This window comes from Coccidioides posadasii, chromosome 1 (genome assembly GCF_018416015.2).
Source record: "Coccidioides posadasii str. Silveira chromosome 1, complete sequence".
In the NCBI taxonomy this organism is placed as follows: domain Eukaryota; kingdom Fungi; phylum Ascomycota; class Eurotiomycetes; order Onygenales; family Onygenaceae; genus Coccidioides; species Coccidioides posadasii.
This window is the reverse complement of record NC_089407.1, coordinates 7,507,583-7,521,095: the sequence shown is the minus strand read 5'-3', so window position 1 is coordinate 7,521,095 and position 13,513 is coordinate 7,507,583. Positions and strand designations below refer to the sequence as shown.

Here is a 13,513-nt window from a genome sequence, read left to right as displayed (position 1 = left end):
ACTTGAGAGCAGGGATCCCCTAGCAATCCCAGCGTCAAGCACTCATTGAGATGCAGATACCCCAGAAACACAGAGAGCTATTCTTCAGGTGCATCACAAGGAGCACAGAGGTGGCCCAATAAGATGATTAGCTATGCCAGTAAACAAAGCGGAGTGGCGATCCTACCCGTGAGACGATACCACCCTGTCCTCCTTTCCATACTATATATACCCCGCATTTCCCTTTAGAATCGGCGTTGATCGCAATTGGAATCAACGCCCAACAAAAGGGGGGGGAAAAAAAAGAAAAAAGAAAGAAATCAATACATGATGGCGACCGACAGCAAAAAGCCGGGTGCAGCCGTATCCGTTGAGGCAGCAGCGAATCGTGATGTCGAGAAACATGATATCAAGAAGAATAACGAGGAATGCTCAGATGCTGCGGTTGTAAAGCCGGCGCGAGATGCGGACGAGGCGATGAAAGCTTTTACCGACACTGATGGCGAGCCACTCGTTTTGACAGAAGAAACGAACAAGAGACTGCTGAGGATCATCGATTGGCATCTTATGCCGCTGATGTGTGTTATATATGGCCTGAACTACCTCGATAGTACGTGATGTGGTGGTGAATTTAGGATGCCTCTTCATATGGCCATTGCGAACGCTGATGGTTCTTTGACTTCGTATCACAGAGACAACTCTCTCATACGCGAGCGTCATGGGGCTAAAAGAGGATATCCATCTTGTTGGCGACAACTATCAATGGCTTGGGAGCATGTTCTACTTCGGTATGCAAATTTTCATCATGATATGAATCCTGGAATATACGCAAAGATACTTTGTTTGACAAGACCTGGGGGGTAAGGTTATTTGGCATGGGAATGGCCCACCACTCGACTGTTGCAACGACTGCCATTGGCAAAGTACTCAGCTTTTTGCATGGTGGCCTGGGGTTTGGTGCTCACATGCTTTGCTGCCGTGGAAAACTTTTCTGGCGCTGTTGCTCTCCGGTTTTTCCTTGGAGTATTTGAGGCTGCAGTGACTCCCGGTTTTGCGCTCCTCACATCCCAGGTGCGTGACACAGCTACGATCGGCGTAGATAGGGCATTTTACCTGCTATCAAGCATTTATTGATATAACAATAGTGGTATACCAAACCTGAGCAGGCAATCAGAGTGAATCTCTGGTTCTCCTTTAACGGTTGGGCGCAGATCTTTGGGGCCGTTCTCGCATATGGTATCGCTGTCGGATCACGCATACATGGAAGCACCATCGCGCCTTGGAAAACCCTTTTCATCTCCACTGGACTTTTGACCGTATCAATGGGATTATTATTTTGGTGGTTTGTTCCTGACAACCAGCTGAACGCGAGATGGCTTGACAAGGAGGACCGTACACTAGCCGTTGAACGAGTCCGGGTCAATCAGCAGGGAATTGGAAACAAGCAATTCAAAATGTATCAGCTCATAGAGGCCTTCACAGACCCGGTAACTTGGGCGATTGTGTTTTATGGGATTGTCACCTCGATTCCCAATGGTACGCGGTTTTGATACCATTCAAGAATTCCTTTTTAAAAAAAAAGATCGCTGATTGTGAACAGGGGGAATCACTAATTTTTTCAACCAACTGGTGAGTATTACCGAAGAAAGATGATTCTCAACTATTTCAAATTTGTCTCACATCTTTCTAGATTGTGAGCTTTGGCTATACACCTGAGCAAAGTCTGCTCTACGGTGCCCCCGGAGGAGCTGTGCAAGTCTTGACGCTTATGATCAACGCCGTCGCAGCGCACTATTTCAAGCAGCGACTTATTGTTGCAACAGGAGGGTTATACTTAGGAATTCTCGGCGTAATATTAATGATCGCTCTACCTGAGTCAAATAACACAGGACGCCTGGCTGGATACAGTCTCACTCTGTCTGTCACTACCGCATTTGTATGCATGCTAGCGATTATCTCGTCCAATGTGGCAGGTTATACCAAAAAGACCACTGTTGCTGCCTTGTTCCTTATGGGATATTGTGCTGGAAACATCATCGGTTAGTCAATCCCAAAAGAAAAGGAAACAAAGACAAACGGTTTCGAAATATTAATTGAGATCCCACGTCTAGGACCCCAAACCTTCCGTCCAGAGCATGCACCAGACTACGTCCCGGCAAAAATCACCATATTGACCTGCTGGATCCTGTGTATCTTCGATTTGTATTTTATCTTGTGGTGGTATCGGCGGGAAAACGCAAAGAAAGCTCAGACCAGAGCTCAGCCAGGATACGTCAAACTTCGGAACCAAGAGTACGTAACTCCCTAGAGATATCACATTGTCATTAAACGGGGAGAGCGCGAAAGCTGACCTTTCCCTTTTCTTTTTTAACAACAAAATACAGATGGCTAGATCTCACCGATAGAGAAAACGCTGAACTGATATACGTGTTGTGAGTCCTGTGAAAATGGGCTGTAGGCATTGCTTCCCCAGGGACATAATTTTAGGAGATTCTGGTGATATCTGTTGCACATAAATTAATGACAACTTTCAGCTTCAGAAGTTATTCCTCGCATACATCTCTCGCAGCGAGTATATAAAAGACATCCTTCAACCTCTTGGACGAGCGGAGGAAAAACAAATCTGAGGGAATACCATTGCTGTGATAGGGGGCTCTCGAGACCTTTATCACCTTATAGGAACTAATATGTGCATATCTGTGAACCAATAAGAATATCATGACATAACATCTCTGATAGCATGATTGAAGCCTCCTACAACTCAAGAGGGACGCTATGCCAATCGTCCTTCCAGTTTATCGCGCTACCTGGGTGTTGGAACGGTTGAAACCTGTCTCTCCACACCCTGTCCACTGCCCCAAGCTCTCTCACTATAATGTTGTCATGACCATCTCTTGGACCTGGATATACTGCCACTTGCGAAATAAGAATTGAACGATAGCATCCAGGTCGGCTGTGTACTCTACCCCCAAATTGCCGAAGTCGAATATTACTGCCTTCAAACGCTGGAGAGGAAACTCTCGTGGGCTCGCTTCGATAATAGTTCGAAATATAGAATAGATTAAAGGTTCATCGATAGAAGCGTTAATCAGAATATCTTGAATATCTGCGTAGCGTAACGGAGAAGTTGGCTGTAGAGAGGATCCCCCTTTGCACCAGGCATAGAAACCCGAGCAGTCAAAGAATATTTCGAGCTTTTTGAGCCGCGGCATCCGGCCAAGGGCTCGGTGGATCTCCACTTCCCGGAAATCCCCATTGGTGCCCGGAATAGACACAGTTAACTCTTCAATGCGTGGACAATATGCTAAAATGCTATCAATTTTCTCTCTGGTCTTGACAAATGGCCTGACCGCTCTTTGAGCGCCTGGCAGAATGCAAAGCCGACGCAGGGTCCCGTGCCCCAGGATTTCTTGGAACGACATATCTCCACAGTAGCGCATCAATTTTATACTATCCAGGGAAGGGAGCGCCCGGAGGAGAAAGCTGGCTTCCTCATCCATGAGACAATTATATTATCACCCCAAATGCCGGCCTCTAAACGCAGATGCAGCGATTTGAGAGACCTAAAGTCGCAACGTCTTGCCCATCCAAGCAACCTTATGCCAATAATTGTCGCTACTTTGAGGATGCGCAGCTCAGAGAACGCGGTAACCTTGCTCCAAGATTCAAGGTCCAAGTGGGAGGTCTCGATATTGCCCTCGAAACTTAACACTTATTTATCATCGACGTCGTTGGGATTTTCTGGTGCAGGTGGCACCAAACCCAGTGGTAAAACAGCCTGTGGCGTCCGGAAGGCAGCGTGCTCGAGCTTATGTTGACTTACATGGCGAAAGCTGCCTCTCTCCTTAAAGAGTGTCGTCCAAGCGTTGTAATTCCGCCCTCAGCCGCTCGCCGGTCAACAAAACAAGGCGAATATTCCGGAACCGTCGCAGATCCGCTATAGAACAGCATTCTCTGCTTGCAAGAGCCAAATTAAACAAGCTTTGCATGCATTCAGAAGCAAGAAAATCAGAAACATTGTAAATAACTTCCAAGGGTATAAGTTCAAACTGAGAACGCGCCATAAAATAAGCCAGGTGATAAATCGATAGGTAGAGAATATTGACCGGTAGCCCGCGGAAAACAGTGCGTGAGGGAAGATAAGGTGACCTCTGGAGTAGATTGGGAGACGGAGACGCGCCCTAAACGTTACAGGGCCCGCTCTACCTGAGCATCATGGTGCTCAACGGTATGATGCAGTCCTTTAAGCATAGTGTTCGACGAAGATGCCGAATTCAGCCAATTCTCTTCGCTCAATCTGGGCAGCGAAGCAACGAAGCAATTAACGTGATATCATAAAATAGCTGCTTCTGTGTAAGGTCCCGGGCCTGACTTGCTCAGGTCAAGGAGAGCTCGGGTAATACGTTGGGAGCGGATCTGCATCCGAGGAAGAGAGTAACTTGATGCGAACAAAATGACGTGAATGCATTGTGTTCGTGCGCCGCTCGTTTTTTTCTGAGCAAGTCGAACCATCGTTCATCGTGAAAGGGATGGAAAGTGCTTTTCAGCGCGGTATCGTGTCAGCAGCTGGGACCGGGATTGCGGGAAGGCTTCGCTTGTCCCAAAGCCAGGCCCGACTGGCTCGCCGAGACCGCTCGCCAGATAGCCATGGTATGCTGCGAGATCACGTCTGTGTCCACGCTCTGTTGCTCAGAGTCTCGCCTCGGTGGGCCTTGAGCCGTGGGGGTATTTAGTCCCACAGAACGACGCTTTGTGGCGGTCTAGACGGGAATGTGTGCAACTACAATGTCCCTGTTACCGAGCAGAAAAGACAGTTGTATTATTAATTACCATAAGCAAGACATAGTGGAGGATAAACATCAAATACAAAAAGTCACTCTCAGTCCTCTGTTGTTTATATTGTTCAAATAGAATATATTTCATATCTGGGGAGTGTAAATGGATCACTGGTGGAGTTTTTGATGTCTCAATCCGTTCAGCTAATCCTGAAATACTAGTCCCGTGTTAAATTGAACAGGAGTTGGTTTCATGCTAGCAACGAACGCAGTGTGGGACTCCAAATTAGGGTTTTCACACCTCAGGGTTGACTGGAAGAGAAGATATGGATGAATGTCCTCTGAAGAGCATAAGTGGTTGGATTCTTTTGCACAACAGTGTCTGTCGACAGCACTTCATTTGGCTAAGTTGTTGTTATGTCTGGACTTTCAACAAGGATAGTAAAGTCTTGCCAGGAGCTCGAGTGTATGAGCCAATACTTGTAAGCCTGACAGGGCCATTCAAATTGGATGGAGACAGAGTACAGGGTAAATGAGATGGAACTGACCCCCCAGCCGTATCTGTAATTGCTATTGTTGAATCTGCGATGATGGGAGTACCGACTGCATACTCGCCCCTTACGATAAATTCATTTGCCGAGTTCCCTCTGAATAGAGATTCCAACATTCAAGTGCATCCAGATGACGCCAAAGACAATCCAAAGCTAGTTCCCATGCTTCAAAATCACAGGGACTTTCTCTTTGGTGGGCTCAGCAAAGTCCATGAGGGATCCAAATACTCAGCCTGGAAGCGCCCTGAAGCCTGCAAAACAAAGATGGGTCGAACTCTCTTCCGTACATGGATCATCACCCTTCGGCAGTGCGGCACCAGATATTGTCGCAGCAGCAGCGTTGTACTACTCAATATGGAATCCAGCAAAGTGTCCAAGCCCAATTTTCGTGAACCAGACTTCATATCTTTAGCTCAAAAATAAGTTGACCCGAGAAGATCGTGGCTCGAGTGTGAGCTTGTCACCGCAAACCGTCAAAAAAAAAAAAAAAAAAAAAGGGGAAAAGGCAGCAAACTTTGACACTAATGCATAATAGAATTTTGTGTTTGCGATCTGAGAATGGGCTTCCGGAACATGAGTTGTAGACTGATTTTCTGTGCGGGAACTCCTGTCTGATGAGGAGCACTGCTGTCCTGGTGCTGACTGATTCTCATCCTGGAGATGGCCAAACGAACATTATTCGCAGTCGGGTTCTCATAGTTAACTTGTCGAGATGCCCCAAACAACAGCGGGAAGAACATGCGGGCTGCCAACCCCCAGGATAAACTTACCCCCCCCCCCGGCCGGGCATTTTTTCTTTTTTTTTGCCCCCTGCATTGCCGTCCACGTAAGGAGAGGTTGATTAGCGCCAGCTCGGGCCCCGTCGTTGGGCGGCAATGGGCGATCTATTTCCGCACGCCCTCGCCCATGCCAGAGATCCGCTGCCGGGACCAGCTCCGCGCCGGGTGATTCGTCGCAGGCCGTGCTGGCCCACGATCCAGTGGCTGTCAGCAGGCCCGGGATTGGCCAGCGAGTCATGTGGCTCTAAGAGTTTCTGTTCGTCCCGGCGAGAACGTGGGCGATTTTCGCTGACAACAAGCAGACCAACCGGTGAAGCCCATCAAATCATCGCAGGCAGATGGAGTACCCCGCTCTCGAACATGAAGCATTGTCCTGTCGAAAATGCGGTCACCGCTCCTGGCGCTGCTTTTTCGATTTTATTTTTAAAACAAACATGCCGCCGGGTCCTTCATCTCTTTTTCTGTCTGGACTGCGCGATTTGCCCTGGAGCAAGGCGCCAAAGGGTGCTCAAACCTCCGTTTCAACTGGGAGTCTGCGTTCATGCATCTTCATGGAGAAAAGCGAAGCCTGATTGACTGCTTTGTTTGCACTGTCCATTCATTTGATCCCCTCTGCTTGACAGTTTAGCTCCTGGGCCAGTGACGTTGGTTGGAGTGAAGCTGGGCTGGCCTCTGCGTGCTTCACATGCTAAAACTCCCCCTCCTCCAAGCTCAGGTCTGTCTCTCTCTTAAAGGGGTGCCTGAGGTCAACTATAACCTTTTAAGTTTGATGTATGTCTATCCTGCTTCTGAGAGTGAAGAACATCACATGTCTCTCCTGCTGACACCTTCACAGGCTACTTATTGTTTGGTGACTTCCTTCAGTTTCCCAGAGGCACTCGCCGCTTCACCACGCAATGAAACGACATGGCAGCGCTCACATGCCCTGAGGACGACAAACTTAATCATGGCTCTGCTTCAACAAGAAGAGACCCTCCAGTTGAATCCAAAGCTCTATACCTACCAACTGCCTTTCAGTACAATGTTTCCACAGACCACAAACTGGATATCGCGGTCTCGCCTCTCCTCCTAGCTGGCGCCCTCCCGTCGCCCTTGAGCTTCGCCTCCGACACAAAGACCTTTTATACTGCCTTCGAGGTGACCAACATCTCTCCTCGATCACCGACCTTTCCTGATTCTCAGATGCCTACTCCGCTGCTTGCCTTTTCTAGAGGGTGTGTTCACGACCAGGACGATATGCAGAGCCCAGTTGAACCCCCCAACCAGAACCCCTCTGCGGGCGATGAATTACCGGCCCCTTCAGGGCAGGATCCAAAAAACGACCATAAGTCTCGCCGAAAACTCGCAGATTCTTCAAAAGAATATCGCCCAAAAACCCAAACACCAACCACATCCAGATCGTCTTCTGTATCTGGTTCGAGATCCGCGTCACGTCGCAACCAATCTACCTGCCATCGCCACCCCCATTCGTCGAAAACACATTCATCAAACCGCCGCTTCAAGCTCCACAGAGAGGAACGGGACTTGGTAGCGCTTCATCGCGAAAGTTGTCGGTTGTTTGAGTCTTTCGGTGTCACACCAAAATCAACATCCCAACCGCCAAACGATCTCCTGGACAGCGTGATACCTCGGCCTACTCGTACCTCTACAGAACCTACGCAGCGTGGCCATGCCACGATAAGACAGCGGCTTCCAAGGAGAAATTCAGCAGAATCGCCGTCTTCCGTTCCACTTTTGCATTCCAACCAACCATCCTTATCACCGGCATCGTCGGAAGATCTTTCGCCAAACATGGAGAAGTTAAATCACTGGGACACAGTCCCTCCGCCCCAGCTGCCCGATGACACACAGCCATCAGGTATCGTCCCGGCTTACAAAGTGATACCTCCCACTGTGATGCATTGGACCTCTTCGTCGACTCGCAGGCGTGAATACGAGAAGATTGACCGTTCCTGTCGCGGGATACGTGGGATGTGGCGACGATTCGCTCCAAAGTGGTGTCAAAGCAAGAGCCAGCGCATCCCATTTTTCGATGAAACCAAAGGTGGGAAGCAGCTGTACGAAGGCAGTGTGCGACGGTTCAGGATAGATATTCCCGATGAAGACGTCGACGAAGGGCAGGGTCCACAGGTGATTGAGAGTGAATTGAAGGCCAAATCTGGTTTCACGAAAACAAGAATTTTGACGAGCGACGATGATTCTGACGATTCCGCAACTCGGCACTGTTTCGGATTCCGACGAAGTTCAAAAGCATAGCCCCTTTTCTAATCGTTTTAATCATTTTTGATTTGTGTGTCTTTCATATCCATGAGATACCCCAAGCTGAGTACTATCATAGAGCGGTTGTTGTCTTCTGGCTTTTTGTTTGGGAAATGTCAATGTTATCCTCTATGTTGCACTATCGCAGGAACCGACCATCTACCATGTCAGTATTCCTGCATCTTTCATTACTGCATTACATACCCACCCCCTGCCCGGGGAATGTTTTGTTTCATGTTTACAGCCATATTGGTACAAGATGCATATTTTGGAGTTCGCACACTGTTTCTCCCTTGGCTCTTTTCAGAAGACAGAGAAAGTGAGCGTATATGAAATCCCATATTTGGTTGCCAGAATTGGCACCATGAATGAATATAAATCATATAGTGATAAAAAAAATAATATAAAATAACAGCAAATGACAATATGAATGACCGCTGTTCAAATAAATGACATTAATCTGCATAAAATGGTATATCCCAACCCAGCTCAATGCTTCGCCCAAGACGCCCACCGAGCCAGGCTCAGATTTATCTATCCCAAAAATAAACAATAATTCCGCGTACCGGGTCTAATCCGTCCCACTGTCCCTGTGTGGCGATATCCAGGGAAGAAAGCTTCAGATGGAAGCCTATCAACACAGCCAGGTCGTAGAAATTACACTCATAACAATGCAGACCGTAAGTCATCATAACAGATCAAAGTCGTCCAGTTTCTCCCGATAGCTCATGATATTCCGTTTTATCTTGCTCGAGTCGACCCAAGTCACATAGTCCTCCATGTTCCTCGTGACCAAGAATGCAGGATCGGTGACGACTTCCGTGCCAACGCGCACATGCCCCTGCTCAATGAATTTGACGGCCTAATTAAAGAAAAGAACGAAATAGTTAGCGTCTCGTCCTATTCATTCTCATAGATGAGTCCTAGAGGGGGAAGGATGAAGGTCACCCACCGTGGACACGTTCTCCACCATCCCCGTCCTCGCCATAACAACACCTAACCTCCTTCTCGCGAACGAGCTCACAGTAACTTCTCTCTCAACCTTACTCAGCCCTGCCCCTTGCTCTCGATTTTGCTTTAGGATTCCCATCGTCCAGAGCTTTTCTAGGACCTGCGCCTCGATATCCTTGCGAAAGGAAGACTCCGGGTCTATGGCGGAGAGTTTATGAGCCAGTTGGCGCAGGGAGCCACAGAGGGCATTGTATTTCTTATAATCTAAGGGACCTTGGAGGTGATAGCGTTGGCGAACGGCGGTTTCGCGGTGGTTGTTGTCGGATTTGTAGGTGTAGAGATCGACTTTGCGAAGGAGTCTGCGAAAAGGGTTAGTTGTTCTGGAGTGCTGTGTGGGTGTTGGAAAAGGTGACTTACTTCTTTTCGTGATGCTTTAGTTTACGAACCATTTTGGAAAAGGTATTCAAAAACTCCTATATGCCGGGCGTGGAGGGGATGGCCGTCGAGCTGGTGTTGCGAGACGAACGCTGGCGATGGTTATTTTTTGCATACTGCCGCCCACCAGGTTCAAAGGCGGTGAGTGGATCGATTGGGTGCTAGTTCAGTCTTTCTTGGCACCCAAATAACCCCCAACCATAAACTTTTAGATTTGGAGCCGCAGCAAATCTCACTTGCCTTCAATTGCTTTTCTGCTTTTTCTACCACGGTCAAGGGGAACTCGATGCAGAGACACGACAAACTGTGAGCTGTTTATTTTTATTAGTCTTTCATGAAGTGCAAGCCTTCAGGACCTTCCTCCCTGCAAGCCCTGTTTTCCACAACGCAGGGAGGGCGGGGTAGCATTGTTCGGGTTACTTGCTGCCAGCAACCAATTCCCCAACCATTGACATGAACTCATAGCTTTCAAAAATCCGGTTGCACAGTCGGCCCACATCCCTCTGTCCGCAATGGTTCTGCAAACATGTAAATAGGGACTAACGTCACTCTGGGGCAAAGCTTCGGGGCAGGATGGTAAGGAATTTGCATTCCGAATTCAGATGACGAGGACTCCTCTGTACAGATGCGTCTCATCCCAGGTAATAATCTTGTATCCTAGACCGGTTCGAGTCGAATACAAGAGTTCATGTATATTCTGGCCACATTGCGGGTCATGCTGATCAAACGCCTCAACGGCGTCAAGACGCTTGACGGGGCAAAATTGCGGGGTGGATAACTTATTGCTGTACGTCCGAAAGCCCGCAAAACGTCGGAGCATCCGTTCCCTTTTATCAAAATCGAATAAAGGTGTCCTCTACAGGCATGTCCTACCCGCTGGCGGCTTGAATTGCGAGCGATTTCGTGGCCAAAATCCCGCCGTAAATTAAGACCGGGAACACTTATAGGACATGACTGGTCGGCAGTGCAAAGAACCCTGATATTGGAGACAATCCTTGATGCGTCGTGAGAAGAGCAATTCTCGAGGTAACGGCCTCTTTCAGAACCCAACGGGGTCTAGAATCTTTGCGTGCAATCACCTTTTGCCACAACGTCTTCTACGAAGCGCCACCGTCGGGATCGGAAAGGTTACAACCATGGGGTGATCCATTGACTTCGGTTAAAGGCTTCCGTCACGCCTTTCCCAGTGGCCTCCAGAATTCGGACATCATCGCACCCATCAATTGTTCCAGCATTCACTGGCGTGGATATTTTTTCCAGTCCGTGGGACTGAGTGCACTAGCGCCTATTTGACTACAGTAGGGGTGGACTGATTTAAACTGTTGGGATTGGCGGGATGGAGGCGATTTCACTGATAAGCACTTTTTGGTTGCCATCGAGACTCTAATAATTGCTGCCAAGGTTGAATCACGAAAACCTGCCGCTGAGAACTTGATTTGATCCCAGAAATGGGCCCGTGGTCGATTTGACGGAGGGTTCCGCACGTTTCGAAGAAACCTCATCTGCAGCGATTATCGGTCGCATACGGAGTATTGGATGCTGTGGAGGGGAAGAAATATGCCACGTTGGCCTAGCTACCCCTCATTCTCTCTCGTGTTCGTGGTCGAGAAGCAAAAACGCTTCGACGCGATGAAAATGGTCGAAACCAGAGCAGAGCACAGGACTGTCGACGCAGGATCAGCTTTCTCTTACGTCATGAAGGTTCCACCAGCGGCGCCTGGGCCCTTCTTCGACTTGCGCAACCTTAATCGTGTCTTGGAAAGCCAAACCGATCGTCTTATCTCGTTAGTAGGGGGGCGATTCCTGGAAAACATTCGCAGGCAAGCTGCCCTCAATTCAATATCATCCCCCTTCTTTCCCATCACCATTGCTGCTTTTTTTATCGCTGCTTTCTCTCCCACTCAATTGCTACCTTTTTTCCCCATCGAGTAACACAATACCCTTCTTAAATCCCCTTCAATTGCACAACGTCCGAAACACCTCCGGGACGACTTTTGCACTACCCCTGAGTGAACGACCAGCCACATGCTTCTCAGATCCCCGGAAGCTGTCACCTGAAGCCAACAAAATCATATCCAATGCTCCCGATGCTCTCTTCAAAAAGTCGCTGGCCACTTACAAGCACGGGCCATTCGCTCACACAACCCTCGACACGATGCAGCTCTCCCTCTCAGCCGGCTATCAACTCTCGACCTCACCCAAACTCTCGATATGCCTCAACCCCTCCAGCCTCATCCCTTTTCTCCGACTCAGTTGACTCGAGAATCTCCTCAATGCTCCAGCAAGATATCAATAAATCAAACGATAGCGACTACCAGCTGAAGCTGGCCCTGACAGATCTACTGAACTGCTCTGATATCAAGTCAGACCAAGAGGTGCGGAGATGGGTGCAGAATCGACTGATGGACACGGAGCACCGACTTAAAGCTCGACGCAAAAGCCGCATCATGCGGTGCGAACAATAAAAGCTACTATTTACCCTATCCTTCTTCTCTTGCAAGTCTCCTATCAGCGATGAAAAACGGAGCTGCTTCGGTGTTTTGGGAGGCCAATACGGGTGGCTAGCATTCGATTTTCCGACCAAATTTTTCTTTTCTCTTTTACCGACTTCCTACCTTTTTTAATTCGAGATTTCGCTTCGTTTGGACGTCTATTGAGCGATACATTACCTGCATAGTGGCAATTTTTCTTTTCAGTGTTGGACTATATTCTCTTGAGGTTTGGAATGGGTGTTTGATGTTTCCTTGGCTGTCCATTTCTGCGGTCACACGACTACCGCGAACGGCAGCTTATTCAATCTCCCAGGGTTGGTCGAGGACCGGGAACATGTTTCAGCACTGTGTCTGTGCAACAGATGATCAACCAGTGTGCTGTATATAGCGTATACTCTGTGCTTATTATTAAAGCTATATCTAGGGCAAATAGGCTGATAAAAACATATTAGAACAGCATTTAATTCTTCAGTTCCTCGGCTCTTTGCTGTAGGTACTCCGTTCAAGCACCTTTGTTCTTTCCACCCGCCCAGGATTGCCTTGCGTTGGGGTACCCTGCAGTTTTGTTGGAATATTTTCTAATCAACCTCAAGACTGAATATGCAAAAACTCTATCCGTATATTATATTGACCAGCGTGGTGTTTGGAAGCTGCATCTTATCCTTTAAATTATTTGACATCAAGCGCGGAGTATGTAATTCATTCCTTTCGCCCATGATTCGGTCAGGCGCATTTTCCGCGGTCAGCTGTTTACATATCCAAACAACGATCAATTGACATAAAAACTCAAAGCTGGTCAAGCTGCTGTCTCTGTGGATGTTGGAATAGGTTGGTAGATGACAACCTCCACGGGCTAGCTGGGATGTTTGGAAAGTTTCTGGAAATGTTCGCCCCACAGCGTGATCCACGGCGCTGCAGCCACCGATAAGATAAGATTGGATCCCGCGGCCAGGAAAACTCAAGTTGCAAAAAAAGTTCGTCGAATGAGCGCCCTGCTTTCTCCGGTTCATTGTTATTGAGCTCATATCCTATAATGGAGTGGGGTTACCATCATATTTATCTCCCTCCTTTTCTGCCTTGGTGGCCCCGGCTTGAGAAACCGCCGAGGATGTCACGATGAAGTAGTCTACTGCTTCAATGCAGAAAGATGAATCACAAGACATGACGGTATGAAAGGGCCGTGTGAGCTGAGAGATTGCTAATAGGATTTATCTATACTGATAGCGGACTTGGATGCTTGCTGCATCTTCTCGTGGAAACTTAGATTCCTCCGAACCATGGAATGATCAATG

At 48.2% G+C, this 13,513-nt stretch overlaps 5 protein-coding genes across 5 annotated transcripts; 3 read left to right on the top strand and 2 right to left on the bottom strand.

Annotated features, from left to right (window-relative positions):
• Positions 1-269: 269 nt before the first annotated feature.
• Positions 270-3,217, top strand: D8B26_002261 (uncharacterized protein). The gene is made up of 8 exons (XM_003066181.2): positions 270-589; positions 672-767; positions 845-1,050; positions 1,125-1,515; positions 1,580-1,608; positions 1,670-2,018; positions 2,091-2,271; positions 2,364-3,217. Exons 1-8 carry the CDS (start codon positions 307-309, stop codon positions 2,413-2,415), a joined length of 1,587 nt encoding a protein of 528 aa, XP_003066227.2. The 5' UTR covers positions 270-306; the 3' UTR covers positions 2,416-3,217.
• D8B26_002260 (uncharacterized protein) lies at positions 2,850-3,479 on the bottom strand (the record flags this gene model as incomplete). The annotated part of the gene is made up of 1 exon (XM_066123774.1): positions 2,850-3,479. One exon carries the CDS (start codon positions 3,477-3,479, stop codon positions 2,850-2,852), a length of 630 nt encoding a protein of 209 aa, XP_065979849.1.
• A 3,046-nt stretch (positions 3,480-6,525) lies between these two features.
• On the top strand, positions 6,526-8,687 carry D8B26_002259 (uncharacterized protein). Its single transcript, XM_003066180.2, has 2 exons — positions 6,526-6,855; positions 6,920-8,687. Exon 2 carries the CDS (start codon positions 6,991-6,993, stop codon positions 8,338-8,340), a length of 1,350 nt encoding a protein of 449 aa, XP_003066226.2. The 5' UTR covers positions 6,526-6,855; positions 6,920-6,990; the 3' UTR covers positions 8,341-8,687.
• Positions 8,688-9,031: 344 nt separating this feature from the next.
• On the bottom strand, positions 9,032-9,743 carry IMP3 (Small subunit (SSU) processome component; the record flags this gene model as incomplete). The annotated part of the gene is made up of 3 exons (XM_003066179.2): positions 9,032-9,205; positions 9,296-9,653; positions 9,712-9,743. The coding sequence occupies 3 exons, from the start codon at positions 9,741-9,743 to the stop codon at positions 9,032-9,034; spliced, it is 564 nt and encodes a 187-aa protein (XP_003066225.1).
• Positions 9,744-11,807: 2,064 nt separating this feature from the next.
• D8B26_002257 (uncharacterized protein) lies at positions 11,808-12,194 on the top strand (the record flags this gene model as incomplete). Its single annotated transcript, XM_066123773.1, has 1 exon — positions 11,808-12,194. One exon carries the CDS (start codon positions 11,808-11,810, stop codon positions 12,192-12,194), a length of 387 nt encoding a protein of 128 aa, XP_065979848.1.
• Between the last annotated feature and the right edge of the window lie 1,319 nt (positions 12,195-13,513).